General features: G+C 38.2%; 1 protein-coding gene across 2 annotated transcripts in view; it reads left to right on the forward strand.

The window, feature by feature from the left end:
* Positions 1-3,710: 3,710 nt before the first annotated feature.
* LOC138036334 (NLR family CARD domain-containing protein 3-like) overlaps positions 3,711-20,000 on the forward strand; it is a 44,025-nt gene continuing 27,735 nt past the window's right edge. The window contains exons 1-5 of one of the 2 annotated variants that reach the window (XM_068882655.1): positions 3,711-4,016; positions 9,731-9,895; positions 11,503-12,165; positions 12,809-12,997; positions 14,392-14,460. In XM_068882655.1, the coding sequence (XP_068738756.1) occupies positions 9,889-9,895; positions 11,503-12,165; positions 12,809-12,997; positions 14,392-14,460 (928 nt within the window). In that variant the 5' untranslated portion in view covers positions 3,711-4,016; positions 9,731-9,888. The remainder of the gene's footprint in view (positions 4,017-9,730; positions 9,896-11,502; positions 12,166-12,808; positions 12,998-14,391; positions 14,461-20,000) is intronic. The other variant, XR_011129822.1, reaches the window with a different exon arrangement.

Below are 20,000 nucleotides of genomic sequence, written 5' to 3' on the forward strand. Positions count from 1 at the left end.
ACTGTCACATCTGACTGCTGGGGGATTGTGTGCTTTTTCAAGTTTATGGGACTCTTTGCAAAGGGCGAGTTAAGTTAATTCAACAAAGTAAGCTGCTTTTTCCGTTTAGAGACTGAAAATGTCAGCAAAGGTGCTCTAGTTCAATGTGCAAAGCGCTTTTTTTGGCTTTTGATGCCAGCAAAACAGTTCACCACACTAGAAAATTTTTATTCGAGGGCCACTTGCTACTGGCTCACAAAGACTACAGAATTTGCCACATGGATGAATACATTTCACCAATGAAGGTGAGTGATGGAATAACTTTACAATAGTTGCAATGAAAATCTGCCCTGAATTGAATTTCCCCTACCCCTCAATATAGATTCTACGCCCCCTTCTTTGTCAGTGCCAAAAATCTGCCAAGAGAACTGAAGCACTAAGTTACACAGAATTAGTCAGACTGGTAGAAAACCCTCACGGATCAAAGGCAGGAGCTGGATATTAAGCGGAGAAAAATCGAGAACGAAAACAAAAACTTTCACAAAAAAACATGAAGGTAAGTATTTGGGTTTAGCTCATTACGACAATGACATGCCAATGCCTTTGCCCCCCCTCCCTTCACTAAGACACACACACCACTGACAGCAGTACACTACTTAGCCTTATACTGAGCGCCGCAGGCTGTTGGCTGTAATCAGTAACACACTAAACATGTTTCATTTCATATTATTATTTACATGCACAGAACAAACTGCATTGAACACGATGCACAACCCCATGAATTTCTCAAATTGCTTTTGGCCTATTACAAGACCTATGAGTAAAACCACACCAAAAATTTAGCTCACTATAATAAGGTAAAACAGATATCATTTTCATAATGGTTATGCTTTACAATGTAGCTGTGTCACCGAACACCCAAGGTCAATAATTTTGCTATTATCCCAACAGTAAACACTTTCCCGAGGGAAACAGTTCATTTTGTTTCCCTAAAAAATTCCAATGTTCTCCTGAGGTGCAGACGAGGGAAACAAAATGAACTGTTTCCTGAGAAACCAGTCATTAAGTGATTTGTTATATAGCACAAATAGGAAAACATGCAATGGGAACAGCAAAGGTGGTTGTAGGTCAACATTTGCGAGCAACAGTGCACTGTTACCCTCTGACGTCATAGATATTGCACTGTTGCAAGCTAAGCGACTCTTGAACGGCAAAAATGTTATTGTTAGATGTCATGTGACCTTGAAGTAACCAATGAGGGCACGCGCTGCTGGGGGCAAAAACAGTTATATAACAAAAATAATTATTATTCAACATAACACACTTTTTCTGGAAAAACAAGATCAGCAACACAAATCAAATGTTGAACTGAGAGAAGAAAATGTCATGCTTCACAAAAAAGGACAAAGTTATAGAGACAACACAGTTTTCAAGAAAAATATTGGACTGACATAAAAATTAATACCATGCACATGTAACCCTGTGAAAAAGCACCCCATATGCCTAAATTTCCAATATAGGTTTTAGTCAGAACAAAGTTTTCCTTATCACAGACTAAATTCTTATGGTCCTTAATTTTCTTTCTAGTGCAAATAATCTTGAACAAAACAAATAGTGTATTGTAACAATCAACTGATGTATGTTTAGTATTTTTTCCTTTCATTTTCCCGAATTTGTTCTCCACCTATATATATCTGTTTGGGTCAAGTTAGCAGAAAATTGGGGAATCCACTCAAAAGAGACACTTGTAATACCACTGGCAGTACTAATTCCTAACATTACTCAACAACAATGACAATATTATTTGTGTTCCTTTAATATATGTTTTACAACTAAAGGAGACACTGCATTTACATGTACCTCTCTTGTGCACCATACAATTTCACAAGTCACTAGTCAACCACTAAACAAAAGGAGGAAAGAACTTATATGATCCAGACAAAATGAGAAATTTTGGTGGTGAACATTCTCCAGACCTGTTTGAAAATATCTTCCATGCCACAATGTATTTACAATAATGAAATGGGTTTTCTGTGAACCAATGCAAGAAAGCTAATCTGCAGAGAGTAAAAGTAGGTTGCTGTACTACTGCACAACTTCAGTTCCTTCATAAATCAGGTATGACTACCATTTCCTACAAACAAAAACAATGATAAAACCATTACACAGATAGTGAATAATGTCAGTGTAAGAATCAAATGAAAATTTAATAAAACAATAATCAATGGATATGATTGAGTGGTTGATCTCACATCAACATGCACTCATGGAATTATAATAATATTATTGTCCATTATTGTCTCGTGCTATAGGAATTATATGCTTATTAGTATAATTACTGAAAGTTCTCTGCGCTGATTGGTTGTCATTGAGATGATTATTCTTATGTGATAATCACCTAAGCGGTTTTTCAAAATAGCCACAAGCTGTTTTCTTGAGGTGACAGACAAATAAATTAATTGTTTTAAAGAAAATGTGTATTATTCAAATAATCAACTATGTAATAGGTGATTTGCATGATGGCATCATTTACTAAGAAATTGAGTTGCTTCTATTGTCAGGAATTTTTATATTATTGTTTCCAATATTCCCTCAGACTCTATGAATGTTGGTGAATAAAAACCTCAACTTCATCTCGGTTTTTATTAACCGATATTCACCTTGCCTTTGACGAATAATAATTGTTAATAATTATTATTTGGTGTTCATACTAATTTTTAGTGTTAAAGAATTTTCAGTCAGGGGTACACATCTAACTAAAGCTGTAAGGCTTACTATTATTATTATTATTATTATTATTATTATTATTATTATTATTATTATTATTATATATGAAGTGTTTGCATGCTTCCAAAGCTTTACTGCACATGTGTTTTGCAAAATTACATTTATAAATGTGAAAACGTTGACCAATATGGTTACTCTGTTACAGTAATGTACTTTTCTGAGCTGTTCCACAACTGATCAGGACAATATTGCCAAACACTGAGTGGAAGACGCTTTGATGCAGATTTCCTGGAATGGTTTCTGCAAAAATATTTGCGAGGAACAGCAACAAAAACCTCCCACAGATCGATGGCAAGGTTACGTGACGTGGAAATTGTAAATCCCAGGTGTTAAGAAAATTCAACTTTGTGGCTGAAGTTCACTCACAGTTCATCTGCAGCAAGAAACCCAGTGGACGATTTTATATGATCAAAGTTGTATGACCGCGTTACAGTTCTCATTAACGTACAACGTACAAACGTACAAAGCAAAAACCTTTCGTCCATCAAGACCAAGTTGCTCCTGTAGTTCCCGAGAACAAAGAAGAATTTCGTTGCCAGTTCGCTGGTTTCTGTAAGATTTGTAAGGAATCTGGGGGCAGACCAACACCCCATGTCAAGAAAATTCACAGTAGCCAAAACCAACAAAATGATACAAGAGGACGCATAATTTTGCTACTTGACATGCAGACTTGCGAAGTAATCAATCGTGTGTCCTCGACCGTTGATTTGGAATCGCTGAGTGCTCTCTCCGACCTTGAAAAAAAATTCCCCTGGCACCCAGGGTATGAGTCGTCTAACTTTCCACAAAAATTGACAAATGCTAGAGTGTTATTCTCCACTTCGATCGATCACTGTCTCGATCACTTCGAATCTTTAGAGTTGGCGCAGGCGCAGTTACGCGAAAAAAAGCCATTTTACGTCATTATTCTCTAGCCAATCAGCGGTTTTTGCGCTCTGTCTCTGGGAACGAGATTACATCTTGGTGACAGTTGGTGGAACCAGTTGATGACACATTTCAACCGCAGGGACTGCAGGCTTGTCTGAATGTGACGTCACGTCATCCCCAGGAATTCGGGTGTTTACTCAGTCCATACTTTTCGTGTGCTTGTGGTGTAGTTTATTATTCGTTTACGCATATCGTAGTTAACCTTGAAATCATGGGGTAGTATCATGGGGTAGTATCATTATCTTCACCGGACCAAAGTTGTCAATATGAAGCCATTGTATCTGATAGCGCTTTTTCGTGGGGAAACTGAGAAGACAACGAAGGTAAGACTGTCTCCTTTTCCACAATTCATCCCCATCCCGTCGTTAATCTGTTATTACAAAGGGAAAAACAGATGGCATTGATTTGATTATATGTACTACAGAGTGGAATGTTCAAAAGTAATTCTTACTCCATAAAGTAACTTCGATTTCATTGAAAATCAGCTACCAAGCGTTTTTACACTGTATGTTTTCCATCCTTCGTCGAGCTCGAGGTACCCAGAATTGCTTTCCAAGGACCAGCAAGGACCAGCTAGAAGAGGATATTATGTTTACCTTTTTCATTTATCATGAGCCAAGAGTGCATGCATTTATGAATTTGAGATAAAATGCATCAAGATAGCACGCAGAGAACCAACTGTAAATAACAAACATTGATTGCAACAGTGTTATTACAAAAACAATTTGTAACCACAGGCAGACAACCCTGAGGATGCGAGAGCACGTGACGTCACGTTATTTTGAGACAGTTGTAACGGCTGATTCAACTGATCGAAGGAAATGTTCCGTAAAAACTTGAAATCACTACGTTTCTTTTCGGCAATCCATTTTATGAAAAGCCAGATAAATACATTGTGTAAAGTTCACTTACTCACTATTTTCTGCATTGATGGGTTTTTTGGGACACTTTGATTTCCCCTTCAGATCTGGCCCGTCGTTACATACAATATAAATAGGCAAGGCGTGCACCTTCGAAGACCGCTCATGGCGGGGTGCCTCAAGAATTTAGCCAAATTTCTCCCACTTCCAAAGGTCGCTCGCCTCCCAGCCTTGGGCACGTGATAAGTCGATAATTTTGCTAGCATCGTGCCAAAAATCATAGCATCTATACGGCTCTGCAACCTCAAAATCTTGCTCGATTTTCAAGCTTCGCTCAGAGGTTTTTTGCTATCGCTATATGATCGAGACATGAGTGATGGATCATAGGAATTTGATCAAAATCAAATTAACTAATCAAAAAGCAAATGTTAATAATTTTCTCTCTCTTGAGGGAAATCTGAGCTTATGATTGTTATGAAACATTGAAGAAACTTTGTTATCTAGGCATCTCTGACAATATGCTCAAATGGTTTGCTAGTTACTAGACTGGAAGAGTACAGCATACATGTATCAAAGCTTCATTGTCTGATTTTCTGATGATCAAGGGCTCCATACATGGCACACTTTTATTCAATCTCTATGCCAATGAGCTACAGCCTGTTTGTGCTCACTGCAACGTTGAGTCCTATGTGGAGGATTCAAAGCTACATGTGAATGTCTTTTTCTAACAAGAATATAGACTCTGACTGTGTCATGGAAGAGCTCAAGAGTGACCAATGCACCTTGCCTCCTGGTGCTGTACAAATTGGCTACTTACCAACCCCAGCGAAACAAGATTCTGTGTCTTTGTATCTTCACAGATGCTTAAACATGTTCATATAACAGCTTGCCATTTTGGATACACACATTAAAAGCTTTTCTGGCCACCTTTGGCATTCCATTTTGATATTTGCTAACAGCACTTCATATGCATGATCCAGCAAGCATATAAATATGTTAGCTCGAGTTTGTGGCCTTGTTTAACATTTTTCGGGCTGAAAATCACTAACATATTGAAATCAAGTGGGTGGGGACTGGAAAAGAGTGAGTTGCCAAGGGAACAGAATTTTTTATAGCCATAGGTGTGTTTTCTGTAGAACTATTAGATTACCAATTTTCAATGGTCTGCGCTGCAAGTTGGCCAAGGTAGCTCTATTTATATACTCAATATAATATTGGGTTGAGTGTATGACGTCATCAGTCATCTCATTTGCATATTTTACCCATTTTTCAAACTTAAATATCTCCGGAACTAATGAAGATATTTGCAAACGGTAAATGGCGTTTTTGTTCTTTCATGGAATTCTATGTGATACACTCAAAAAATCAAGGGGTAAAAATTTGATCATAGTACCACTTTAAGAATTTGGGAGTCTGAGCATATATCACCTATCCTGAAGAACTTAACTCTTTTACTATTTGTTAATTATTCTATACATGTACCTTAGAGTTGCTGTTTGAAACCATTCATCCCTGGAGCATCCCCTATTGATGAGTACAGTAAAATGGTAGACAGTCTCATTCTCAGGATTGAAAGGGTTTAGGGGGTTAAGTTTTTGAGTGGTCGTTGAGGTTGTTAACCCATTCGTCCCTGAAATGGCCCCCATTGTCATTGATGAGAAAAATTGTCTGGTGTATAATCTATAAGCCTCACTGTAAGGATTGATGGATGGATGGATGGATGGTTGTGGGCCTTGCAACAACCTAGATGTTAGTGTACATGTAATTGTATAAATAATAATTATGACGTCATTATAAGACAGTTATCTTTACAGGAACTGTGATTCGGAAAGTCTTTGATATTTTCAACACAGCAGATTGTCAATCAATATGGCTGATTTATATATTGATTAGACTACAGTATTTATGAAAAAGTGAGATACGTTTTTGCTTACACTACAACTAAACAACCACAGAAACCATATTAATTTAAAAGCAAATTCATTAGATGCTAGCCCACAAGACACTTTTTACTAAACAGAATAACACATAATTCTGAAATGATGTAGTTATTGTGATCATTTAAGCAAACATCCCTATCGAATGAGAAGAAACTCCTCTGGGCAAGAGAAACCACTTAACAACTAACAGCCAAATGAATGTGTTAAGTGGTATTTTCTTTTGCTGTTGTAGTCTAGACAAAACAAATTCCTAGCCTTCTCTGGAAATTTCTACAGTTTGTATTCCAGGTAGTGCTACTGGTTTTTTTCTCTACCATGAACTTGAAACCTTTGTGCAACTGGTTCAGGATTTTGCTGCACGAAAATTAATACTCTCCTTTTATTGCAAATTTGAAAAATACAGCATTGCTGACCTGAACACCCAGTGACTAAAACTTATACAGTAAGCCAGTTATGACAAAAAAGGATAAAGCCACCTCCCTCCTTGTTGTCATTGGTAGAAGAAATAATTTTTTGCAATGATTATGAAGCTAGGTAGAGAATGTGTATGAAGTATCGTATATTTGAACTGTGTGGTGATACAATAAATTTGTTCGAGAGATCATTGTAGTGAAAAAATGAGCAACTTAAGCAGTTGTGAAAATGCCTTGAACAAACCGGCAGGTACAAAATGCAGGTCACAGGTCACAGGTCATTGTTTTACTAATACAGAAAGTATCCTAAACATTCATAAAAGCTAACCTTAGACCTAATTAGGCCTAAAGAAAGGTATCCTAAACATTCATAAAAGCTAATTTTAGGCCTAATTAGGCCTAAAGAAAAGTTTTTAGGCCTAAGGCTAGCTATTGTGAATATTTAAGATGCGTTCTGTATAGGTAAAACAATGACCTGTGACCTGCGTTTTGTAACTGCCATGAAAAAACCCAGACTTGAATGTAATTTGAACCCATTATCAGGCGAGTGCAATGGTCTGAACTATCAAGTCCTTTGTGAGCTGGCTTGGTAGGAGTTCAATTTACATCTTGTACAAAGTGATTGGATGATAGAGAAAATATGTGAAGTATCGTATAATTTATTTGAACTGCAGAGTTAAGGTGATTAATTTTGAAACAACAACTCGTGCAAAAAAAATTGCAATAGAAGCGCTTGACGAACAGATTGACAAGACATCAAAGTGGAAATCAAACTCTGCACTCAACGGAAACGTTAAGCTTGTTAGTAACCGACGATATCTTTTGAGTGATGGATAGCAAGCAAATAACAGCAGTGGTTTTAATAGACTTGAGTAAAGCTTTTGACAGTCTCTGCCACTCTACCCTACTCACCAAACTTCAGCTGTTTGGCACCTCAGAGAAGGGCACTCCTCTGGTTCAAGAGCAGTGTACTCGAATTGGAACATCATTGTCGGATCCCCTAACGATAACTAATGGGGTACCTCAGGGGTCTATTTTAGGCCCCATCAGTCTGTTTACACTCTATATGAATGATCTTCCTAGGGTAACCAAGTTCAGTAACATCAAATCTTATGTAGACGACACTAAGATTTACCTACATGTATCGTGTGTGTCTAAAGATATTCATTCTTGTATGCAACAAGTCGCCAAGGATCTCGAAAGTACCGGTATTGCTGGTTGGTGTTGTGCAAATCATTTGCTTATAAACCCGGATAAAACTAAGCTTGTGCTCTTTGGAACACGGCAACTTGTATCAAAGCTACCTGACGTCACTGTACCCTTTCTTTGTCAACAACTATGCCCTGTCTCATCTGCCCAAGATCTGGGTGTCAACCTGGACTCTGGCTTAACATTCAATAATCGCATCTCATCATTATCGTCATCCTTGCTATTTAGTTTGTGTCAAATAAGTAGGGTCTGCCACTTGTTTTCCAAAGAAGTTTTGCATTATAATGAACAACTCTATTGTGTTTAGTAAATTATTTTATTGTTCTGCTGTAATGTCTGGTACGTACAAACAACATACATAAACTATAACTTATGCAGAACTTTGCTGCCCGTATACTAACTGACACAAGGAAATACGATCATATTACCCTGGTCTTGAAAGCTCTTGGCTGGCTAACTATAGAGGAGCAACTTCGGTTGCAGGATGTGCCAATAATGTATAAATGTGTTAACCACTTAGTGCCAGCATATATTAGCTGTAAAATAGTGAAGCGATCCAATGCGCACCCTCACAATCTCTGCAACAGTGAAGATCTAAACCGGCCAAAATGCTGGACAGTTGCTGCCCAGCGCAGCTTCTTTTATAGGGCAGCAAAAGCATGGAATAGTCTCAATAACAACACTAGAACTGCTCAATCATTAAGATCATTTTAAAAGTATGCAAAAGCAGAATTAATGAAGAAATAGGATACCGGCGTCTCAACATACAACTATAGTATATTATTACATTGTTAGTTATTGTTATTAGTAGTAATTTGAAGTAGTTATTTTCATATTAAGAAAATGTATGTCATTATAGTTTATATCAGTAGTCTTTAATCTAATTTTATATTCATATTGTAAGTTAATTCTGAAAATCCCCTCAGGGAGAATTAATAAAGTATTGTATTGTATTGTATTGTATTGTATTGTATTGTATTGTAAGCGCAAAGAAGCAGGCTTAAATGTGGTTAAATTTATTTAAGCTTACTTATACTTAAGACCTTGCTGGCCAGCGGGCATTAGTGGCATTTAATCAGGGCATCCCCTTTGGGTTGGCAGGGCTGGGAAATTCCCTTCGCCTTGTGCATCAAAATAAACTTGGTTTGCTGGTTGTGTTTGTTGCTATCAGTTTATGTGTTCTTTATTCCCTCTCTATCCCTCCCTTGGGTAAGCTCAGAGCCTGTAGGGTTAACTTTTGCATTGGTTGGCAGTGTGATGGTGCCTGGGTGGATGCCACTGTCAGGGTTATCATGGTTACTTGCTGCTCTTGGTTGCAGCTCAAGGGTGGCTTTACCCTCAACTCGGGCACCTCCCCCAGGCTCATGTGTTGATGAGTTTCATTGCAATTTTGTTGCACACTGCTTTATTATGTGAGCTATCAGGCCATCTAAGACCTGGGCAACTGCAAGACAACTCATGTCCTGTATGAAGTGTATGCAAGTATGCATAATGTTTAAAGAATTTACACAAAGTATCTGAAATTTAAACAGCAAGGTTGGGGTGATTAATATTGTGGAAGATCATTGTAGTGAAAAAGTTAGAGCTAATCCCGAGGTATCATCTTAAAATTTAGGGACACAGACAAGACAAATTATGGATCCTTGAATGGTGGCTTTGAGATATACATTGTATTACATGACAATATGATGATCATCAAAAGACTTGACAAGATGGTGATAACATAATTTTTCAAATCAATGGAAACATGATGATGATGGTGTAAAGGTCAACATGGAAGGTATAGTGCAAGTAAACACAATACATGTATTGTGAGAGACTTTGAAGTGAAAATTAAGTCTTTGATCAGAATAAAGTTTTATCCTTTTGGAGGTGTAGTTTAGGTAGTGGGAGTGGCTAGCAGGTCTGGGTTTCAAACTCAAACTTGAAGTGGAACATTATTTTTCCTTCGAGAATGTTCATTTTTGTTTTTGTTAACAATTAATTTTACTGGTGCAAACATACGTGTCAGGGTCGTGCAGTCAAATAATCAAATTGGAACAAAAGTGAAATACATGGAGATGGAGCTGAGCTAATAAGACGAGCCATACAAGTAAATAACTATCATGATACCATTATTCTTGTGTTCTCATTGGTTTTGAAATATCCTAAGGCCAAAGCTGCTGCCACATTAATTCCAATGATAAGAATCAAGGGATTTGAAAAGTAAAGGAATGACTGAGCAAAAATGCTGCAAATTAAATCACTCCATAATTTAAGTGCCATTTCATAACAGCAAGAGGGTGCTTGAGTTGTGGTTTAATAAAATGTCTTTCAGCTTGTTTAAAATTTTAAAACTAGCCAAACATTTTAAAACTGGGTTGAATTTTTCAAACCAGTTAATAGTCATCAAACTACTGTTTGCAATCATCTGAGGTACCGTAATTTCCGGACGATTACCCGCACGGCAGATTACCCGCAGCAGTCTATTTTTGTCACAAGGGGAAATTCTTACCTGAGATTTAAAAATTATCGCATTACCCGCACCTTCCTATTACCCGCAGCAACCGCGGTTTACTGGAAAATTAACGCATTACCCGCGGGTAATCGGCCGGAAATCACGGTATTTGAAGAGTATGAGTGAAAGGAACGTGGAATTTGTGATTATTTCAAGAGCATTCAAGGTGTTCTAATCGAGGAGGGCACCTCTTTGATCTTACAACATTGTGTTCTCTGTGATTTAAAAACGTGAAGATGTTCTCTTTTGATTTGCATTGCATGCAGCTGTACTAAATGTACATGTAGTGGGGGCACTACATGTAGTGGGAAGCAGATGGAGGGGTATATGTGCAAGAGGAGGAAGTACTGAAAGGGAAGGGAGATGTGGAAAAGAAGACAGGCCACTTACCCCTTCTAAAGCCGTACCCCTATTTTTCAAACAAGACCCCAGAGAAGTGGGAAATCCCTCTTTTAGAGAGTTGATAAACAAACCACACAAAAGAATAAAATTCTTAAAACAATAAACTGAACTATTTGAACAACCTTGAGAAACCAAAACCCAGATAAAATATGTAATATTAATTGTTCATGACACTTGAAGTCTCATGTCTTTCAGTCAGTGTTTCAGACTGCTTCTCTTCTAATGTTTTATTTTAACATGCACGTAGAAAATGACGCACGTGAAGCAAAACGAATTAATTTTGTTGCACAACCACTCCAGTATGCAACAGTGCCTTTGCTAAATTTTCAAGTGAAAGTTGTTGAATGTAATTATAATGTACTTGAATATTAGATCTTAATTGTTAGCAAGAATATGTCATCACTTAGTTTGCTTCAAATTCATTCACAGCAAAATAATATAGAATCTAATAGATGATAAATGATTTTCCTTTGTTTTTTAAATCTTAGGTGGAAAGAAAGGGAAACTTTGTTTGCCTGTCCAAGAAGACTGTTATGGCATGCCGCCACAGCTCAAAGTCAAGCTACCAAAACTGAGTGGTCTTCAAACTGCCAGCAAACTCTGGGGAAGTGTTGATCTGCCAATTGATATTTTGCTACTGACAGCAGAGGATTGTGAGTTCTTGAGTTGTTACTCATTTCTGGGGAGACCTGTTAAAAGTTACAACATGGAAGTTGGTGCGATATATTTTGGATACATTGGTACTGATCAAAATCAGCTAAAGGTTGCATTAAAGATATGTCGTAAAGGTTCTGTAGTTCCAGGGGGATCTTCAACAGCAGTAAAAAATGCAGTCAGGGTCTTGAAGCCAAAGGCTGTTTTTTTGGTGGGAACTTGCAGCGGTTTAAGCTCAGATAAAGTCAAACTAGGCGATGTAGTTGTATCTGCCAAGTTGACAACACCAGCTGGATTCAAAATTCCAGTGAGTCCGCATCTTGGTGATCTTGTTAGTGATGCACCCTTTGGGTGGGTCGCTCCTTTGGAAAATCCAGATGAATTGGAAGTTAAAGTACACTGTGATGGTGATATTTTGAGCCAGGCAGAGTGGTGTAAAGTTGCTGATCTTCAAAAACAATATCCAGAAGCAATTGCTGTTGAGACAGGAGGGGAAGGTAATAGTTTTAATAAGGTATGGAAAAAAAACATTAACTAATTTGTATTTGAAGATAAATCCATTAAAAATCATAAAATTATTAAATTATTTTACCTCTCTTATTTTTTTGTCAATGAAAGTTTAAGTAGCTTTCGTAGGGAAATAATATTATTATTAAGCTAAAATAATTATGTATTTGCTGAGTGTTTTTTTCCATGTAATGACGGTTCGTACAAAGCTGATATCCAAGATTATTTTAGTGTGTTAATGAGACAGCTTCCACTGAAATGCATCATCTCCAAGGTTGAAGGTTTCATTTTACTATGTTTTGGTAATCAACACATAATACAAATGTACTGTGTCCTTGTAGAATGGAAAAAATTGTCACTTTGAGGAACATTTCTAAAACCCTGGTACGTGTAGTTGTACATGTACATATGAGGAGAACAGAATGGCTGTTAAGTGCAAAATAACTGTTAGTCAACTAACTTAAAGAAATCAAGGCCAGAAAGTTTAAATTTGGTCTCTCTTATCACTTCTGATGAACTTGAAGTGCTGTTCCAAGGATTGACTAGGAGATATGAAGCAGCAGAGTTTGGCTTGAAGACCTCTCCCTAAAACCTTGAGGCTCTGATGTTAACTCCTTTTGTCCTCAACTTCAGGTGTTCTTGCTGCAGCCTATGATGAAAAAGTTGAGTGGGTAGTGGTAAAAGGTGTGGCAAGTTTTGTTAATCAAACCCAGCCATCAGGTAGTGAGTGGATGTCTTTTGCAAGCACCATGGCAGCATCTGTTGTGGCAAAAATGATCAGTGACCCTGCTGTTTTCAAAGATTGGCCACATTGTAACCAAGGTAAACTCTGTGAACACAAAATCATGATCCACAGTAGAATTGTACCTGATTAGAAGTATCCTGACCTCTACTATCTAGACTTGTCCCTTATTTGAATTTTTTACTCAATTCATCCAGTCTTTTATTAATCTAAATTAGCTATGATGGAAATAGAGGGATCAGATTTTGCTGTAGAACCTCAGAGGCATTAAAAATTGCAATTTCCGAGTAAATTGATGTATCTACCTTGAAAAATATGAAAAAACACTGATGATCCCACCCAGTGTTGTTGATGAAATGTATTCCACCTTACTGTGATTGCTGCCTGTAGACACCTACAATCTTGGACAAAACTGTTGGGAAAAATTAACACAATTTAAACAATAAATAACATACATGTAATTGTCTCAATTTTTGGTGGAATTAATCACCTTCATGGTTTGCAATTTCACAACAGAATTAACCCAAAACGATGATTTAAGGCAGTTGGCACGATTAACAGAAGAAAATATAGTCATTTCAATGGTTAAAAACGAATAACGTGCATTCTCAGAAAAAACGATGACCATCTATTGTTTTCATTGCGTGTTAATTGTTAACCGTTGAAACTATCTGTTTTACTGAATGGTTGGTGTTAAGTTTTCTTCGTAATGATCCTGTAACATAGACCACGGTGAAAAACCTCTCCTAAGGAAAGAGTTGCAAAACATCTGGAACCTGGCGGGATTTCCCGTTGAAGTTTCTTCAGGATTTGATAATAGTCTTGCAACCAATCCATAACTACATGTAAGCGACTACAATAAGTGGAGTCATCAACAACCTTCAGAACTCTCATACACGCAACGTAAAATAGTTATTACTATTTTACGTTGCGTGTACAAACTGTCATACACGCATTTGCTAACATTAACGTTAAGGTACCTTTTTGTCCCCAAACCCACACGCAGCAGTCCAGTGACATGCAAACTACACCAGTGTAGAGACTCTCACGGGATCTACATAATTATCAAACTGTCCATGGTCATTGAGACTCTTTGAATTTGATTATATTCATGAAAACATGAATTGTACAATCTTGGACAAAACTCTTGGGAAAAATTCTAGCTTAAGCATCATTTGGCACGCACTCACAAAATAATTATATTGGTCCATCCCCTCTCCCCTCCCCACCATACCAATGTTGATAATGTGATGCAAAATACTATCCAAGCCTTTGGTCGTTTTTTAAAACAACATTGGAATGGGGGGAGGGGGGAAAGTAGGAAGAATTTACAAGTCACATTTTCCCAACGAGTTTTGTCCAAGATTGTAGCTGTCTGCTGCTATGGTCAGGTTTTGGAGACACTGTGACCATACCACCTTGTTAAAGATACCTGTTAAAATGTGGTTGACATTCATGAAGTGTTTTTCTTTAGGTGCAAGCAACATAGAAGTTGAGCTAGCAAATGCCCAGAGAAGAAAAGGAGAGGAAAGTCAACATGAAGGTTAGTTCAAATCAAATCAAAACTTTATTAACACTATTTTGAGGTTATTACTTCTTACAAGTATTAAACAATAAGCAAAGAGAAAAAAAATCAGGTTATGTATCCAAGTGACAGTAATTGACAATATGCCTCCAGTAGCCAAAGTATCATATCTTTCGAGTTGGCTGCTGCTTATGAGCAATTTAAAGAAAGGAGGAGAAAATAAGAAGGAAAAAAAACCAGGCAATAATTTACATTGAACTACACGCTCCATGAGCGTAAACTGGGTTGCCTGTGGTACTTGTTACACAAAAATAGAAGACACTGAGTTGTGTGGTATTGAACTGCAGCAATCCAGTATTTTTTTTAAGTGGGGGGAGGGGGGCACGGTTGATGTAGACCATTTGTGGGGTCACCCAGACGGCATGCCAGCAATGGCCCTTTGGCTCATACTTTCACACGCTGAATTATTTTGTAATATCGTGCCCCGTTTTGAGGTCTTTTACTTTTTGAAGCTTTGGTAATAAATTAAGTTCAAAGATAACAAAACACGCTCCTGAGTGAAACTCACTCGTTTCATCTTTTAAGGGACTATGTCACTCAACATGATATAATCCATGATTTGGGTTGCAGGGATGGCACAGTGATGAGACTGGATTTGATTTGCGTTAATTGTCTCCAATTAGCGCTCCAGCACTAGACTGACTAGACTTTTGATAAGTTGCTTTCCTTTCCTTTTTTTCCCCAAAATGCCCAAAAAATAGGATGAAACATTGCAAAAACCACCTAAAACTGTTGAACAACATAAAAGAAATACTGCAAAAGGAAAGAGAAGCATGGATCGACATAAATGTACAAGATTGAAAAGGATTACGTCGGCCCGACGTTTTCAAAATTATGACAAATCGCCCGGATAAAGGCCGTTTTTTCTCGGAATCATTTCGTTTGTGATGTAACGATAATTGCCAACGAGCAAGCCGAGCGAAGACGCGAGGCTTGCGAGGCAGCCAGCTTAATACCGCGCGAAGTATTGCAGCAAGCCGAAAAATTCTCGATCGTGCAGTGAAAAGTGTAAGTAGTGTAATGTAAGATTCCCTGGAGATTTTATTTATTTTTTAGCGCATGTTTTCATGTGTGATGATGACGCGCGCGACTATTCGGAGGTGTGGAAGCACATGTTTTCCCATTTCCCTGACCATTGTGTTGTGTACACTTGCTTTGAGTGTTCTTTTATATTTATTAAGGAACCGTCGTGAACGAGCTCAAAACTAAACTATCGAGTGAACGAGCTCAAAACTAAACCGGTGTACGTGTTTTTATCGGCCGCTGTTGTCAATTTCGGATTTCGGCCCGCGAGTAGAGCAGTTTGTTTTTCATTTTGTAACCATTGTGTCGTGAACAATTTAATTTAATTTAATTTTCAAAGAAAATATGTTGTCTGCAAAATACAAAATTAAACGATCAATATGACTTGTAATTCATGGCTGTATCTTGCAAAATATAAATTCTACAAGTGAAACAACTTTCATGTGCGAGAGAGTTTGATTCCCTGTTACATGTTCCACACTGAAAAGTCTGAAAATCCTTTGGCGATCATCATTTTTTACATGGCTCTGATTTTATTCAACTTTATCATATATATTCCGGTTAAAATGACGGCCGTTCAAAAATTACAGCAGTGCTTTCCATATTATTGCAAAACAAGTTGACACCTACATTGTTGTTGGAGATACAAGGCGTGCAATTTCTATTATTGTATTATTGTTAACTAGATAAGATGAGTTGCAGTACTTTCGAATAAAAAAATTACATTTACTGTTGGGTGTTTTGGAACTCTGATACAAATCTGCAAACTATCATGTACTACATTGACTGTTTCATTGGCACTGAGCGATAGCTATTACTAGTTTTATCGGTAAAGGAATTCCACCATTTTCCAGTTTTATACTCTTGGTTAACGAGAAACACCCTAAAATAACGTGACATAGCCCCATTAAGTGCAATAGTCTCCAAAAAAAACTAAATTCAAATTACTCTGACGGACGTTGTCCTTCGTGTCATGTATGTCCAGAGTTGCACTAAAAAAAGGTTTATGCCACACAGTAAGGAAGGACTGAACATGCTGTTTCCGCTTCTAATTTCCCTTCTCTTCAGTCTAATTTGATGACAGGTCAAGTCTTTGTTTGGTTTACGTTTGCACCAAATGGTATTGCAAAAGCCAGGACTTACGGTGTAGCACTTTATTTCGCGGGGTTTAATTTTTGCGGATTTTACGGATGTACTTGATCCACAAAAATAAGTTCCAGCAGGAAAAAAACACCAGCAAAATTAAAAACCCATAAAAATTTACTCACGTTAATATAACTAAAAAATGGCTTTTAATCCACATACAGTGGGATCAAAACGATCGTTTATTTTTATATTAGCATTGAGAAAAAGCAATTGGAGCTTGTTGCAAACAAAACGAAAGGATAAAAGGTTAATACTTTTCCAGTCTCTGAGGCATAAGAGACGAACTCAAAACAGTCATTCAAAAGGTCATGTTAACCATTTTCTAAGGCTATACAAATATTTGGTTTTATCAACGGAGTTGATAATGTAAATTGGCCACCGTACAGAGATTCTAAAAGCTGACCTTTCGAGCGTTAGCCCTTCGTCAGAGCCCTTCGTTTCGGATCTTTTTGTATACTTCTTCCCCACCGACGCAGCAGCACAGTTTCTTAACAAACTATCCCCTTTATTCATTTTCTAAGGCCTCCAGGATGCCACGTTTTTTTCACGTTCTCAATGATTGAAGGGTTTTTACCTGTTACCTATCTTCTTCGTGCCATGTGGCACATAAGGCCTCATCACAATCCCGCCAACCATCTCTGTCAGCCGCTGCCATTTTTACCTCACTCCAGTTCTTCCATCCCGCTTTTTCTCTTTCTGTCTCTGCCGTCCTTCTCCATGTTGTCCTTGGTCTTCCCCGTTTTCGCCGCCCCTCTGGGGCCCAGGTTAATGCAGTTCTGCAGTCATTGTTTGGTTGTTTCCTCATGATGTGGCCGATGAATTTCCATCTTCTCCTTCGCACGTCCTCACTGAGTTTTTCTATCTCAGTTATCTTCAGGACTTCTTTGTTTTTAATTCTTCCCTTCCAACATATCTTAAATATCCCTCTAAGACATCTGCTTTGGAAGACATCAATTTTATTTTCATCACATTTATTCATCTTCCACGTCTTGCAGCCATACATGTACATCAAGACTGGCTTCACTAGTGTCTTATATAGCCTGACTTTGGTTTGTCGACTGATGCTGTGGCTGCTCCAGATCTTTTCAATCTCAAGAATACCCCTCTCGCTTTAACTACTCTGTTATGGATGTCTCCAGTACCTCCACCCTCTTTGGAAACCGTAGCTCCTAAGTACACAAATCTATCAACATCCTCTATTTCTCGCCCATTTACCTCTACCACATTGTTGTTCCGTGAATTTATTTGGAGCAGCTTACATTTGTCTACATTAACTTTCAGTTCCACCCTTCCTGCTTCATGGGCCAGCTTATCGGTCTTAGTCTGAATGTGCTGCCTGGTCGATGACAAAAGGGCTAAATCATCCGCAAAGTCGAGCTGCTCAAGCTTTGTAGTGAACTTTCATCTTATTCCAGTATTCCCTCCTTGCAATGTATTTCTCATTATCCAATCAACGACTAGCAGAAATAGTAAACCTGACATGTTACAACCCTGTTTCACTCCAGTTTTGATCTTAAACCACTCCGTTGTGTCCTGCATGGCCATCCACTACTGCGCATTCAAAGTCGCCATAGAGCGTTTTCGCCATGCCGATTATCTTGGATGGTGTGCCGTAGCTTCTCATAATCAACCTAGACTATCCCTATGAACTGAATCGAACGCTTTCTCAAAATCTATGAAGTTAACGTACAATGATGACTGCCACTCTATTGACTGCTCGATGATATTTCTCAATATGAAGATTTGCTCAGGAGTTCCCCTACCTGGTCGAAAACCTGCTTGTTCCTTTCGAAGCTTTGACTCTACTCCGGTTCGTATCCTGTCAATCACAATTCTCCCCATGACCTTACTGACAACTGACAGCAGCGTAATTCCACGCCACTTTTTACATTCTTTCAGATGGCCTTTTTTCGGCAGTTTGACAATCAGTCCTTTTCTCCATTTTCTTGGTGTCTTTCTCGTCTCTCCACACCATGTCTATGATCTCCTTGACTTTAGTGGTAGCATAGGCAATGTCAGCTTTAAGCAGCTCCGCTTGTACGTTGTCTATTCCTGGTGCTTTTCCATCCTTCAGATGCCCTATTGTCTTCCTTACTTCAGCTCTGCTGGGTTCAGATGTATCAATTTGTTCTATTTCATCCGGCAGTTCTATCTCCATTTCACATGCTGGATCACTAGGGTTCTCTCTATTTAGTACTTCAGAGAAGTGCTCCAACCATCGTCTGCTCTTACTTTCTTTATCATTAAGGATCTTGCCTGTTTTGTCCATTACTTCAGCACTCTGCCTTGGCCTTTCGTTACTTAATACTTTGGTCAGGGTATACAGTGTTCTCATGTGTTGTTGTTTAGCCGCATTTTCAGCTTCTTTTGCGATCTCTTCAGTCCATCTTCTTTTATCCACCCTGACCTGTCTTTTAACTTTCCTATCCTTTTGTCGGTATTCATCTTGCCATCTCTGTTTTAGCCTCTCTGATCTTGCACCGATGAGCTTCTGTTTGGTGGCTTTCCTTTGGGCTACCAGAGTCCAAGCTTCCTGACTTAACCATGGCTTGTTTTTCTTTTTCTTGTACCCTAATACCTCCTCTGCCGTTTTGACATAAGCTTTCTCCATTATCTCGCTTTTCCTTTCCACTTGGTCTTCTTGTTCTTCTCCTTCATCAGTCATTTGCTCTTCTACTGCTAGTGCCTGAAATCTGTTCTTCAGCTGTATGGTGAACCTTCTGTGTATATCGTGGTTTTGGGGTTTGTGTGTGTCGAACCTCTTCTTGGTACTCTTTGTTGGCGGTGCTCTTTTGAGCTTTAATCTGATGGTTGATCGTAATGTAATGGTTGCTGGCCACATCTGCTGACCTCATGGCCCTTGTATCTAACACTGATGTTCTAAATTTTCTGTTAACCAGAGTGTGATGTATTTGATTTTTTGTTCTTCCATCTGGTGACACCCAGGTTTGCTTATCAATTTTCTTGCGAGGAAAAACTGTCCCAGTAATAACCATTTCATTAAAATTGCAGAATTCTTTCAGTCTTTCTCCCTTATCATTAAGCGTGCCCAGTCCGTGTCGTCCCATTACTCTTCGAAGGCCGTTGACAAGGTTTCCAACCGTCGCATTCATGTCTCCAGTGATGATTAACATATCATGATTGTGTACCTGCTCGGTTACTTCTTGTAGTTTCCCGTAGAAGTCTTCTTTCGTTTGCTCATCTGCATCATTGGTTGGCACGTACACGTGTATCATCGTAACCTTGACAAACTTAGAATAGAATCTTGCCTTTATTATTCTCTTTTTAATTGATGACCAGTCAATTAAAGATTTTGTTCCCTCTTGGTT

This window comes from Montipora capricornis, unplaced genomic scaffold (genome assembly GCF_036669925.1).
Source record: "Montipora capricornis isolate CH-2021 unplaced genomic scaffold, ASM3666992v2 scaffold_477, whole genome shotgun sequence".
Lineage (NCBI taxonomy): Eukaryota > Metazoa > Cnidaria > Anthozoa > Scleractinia > Acroporidae > Montipora > Montipora capricornis.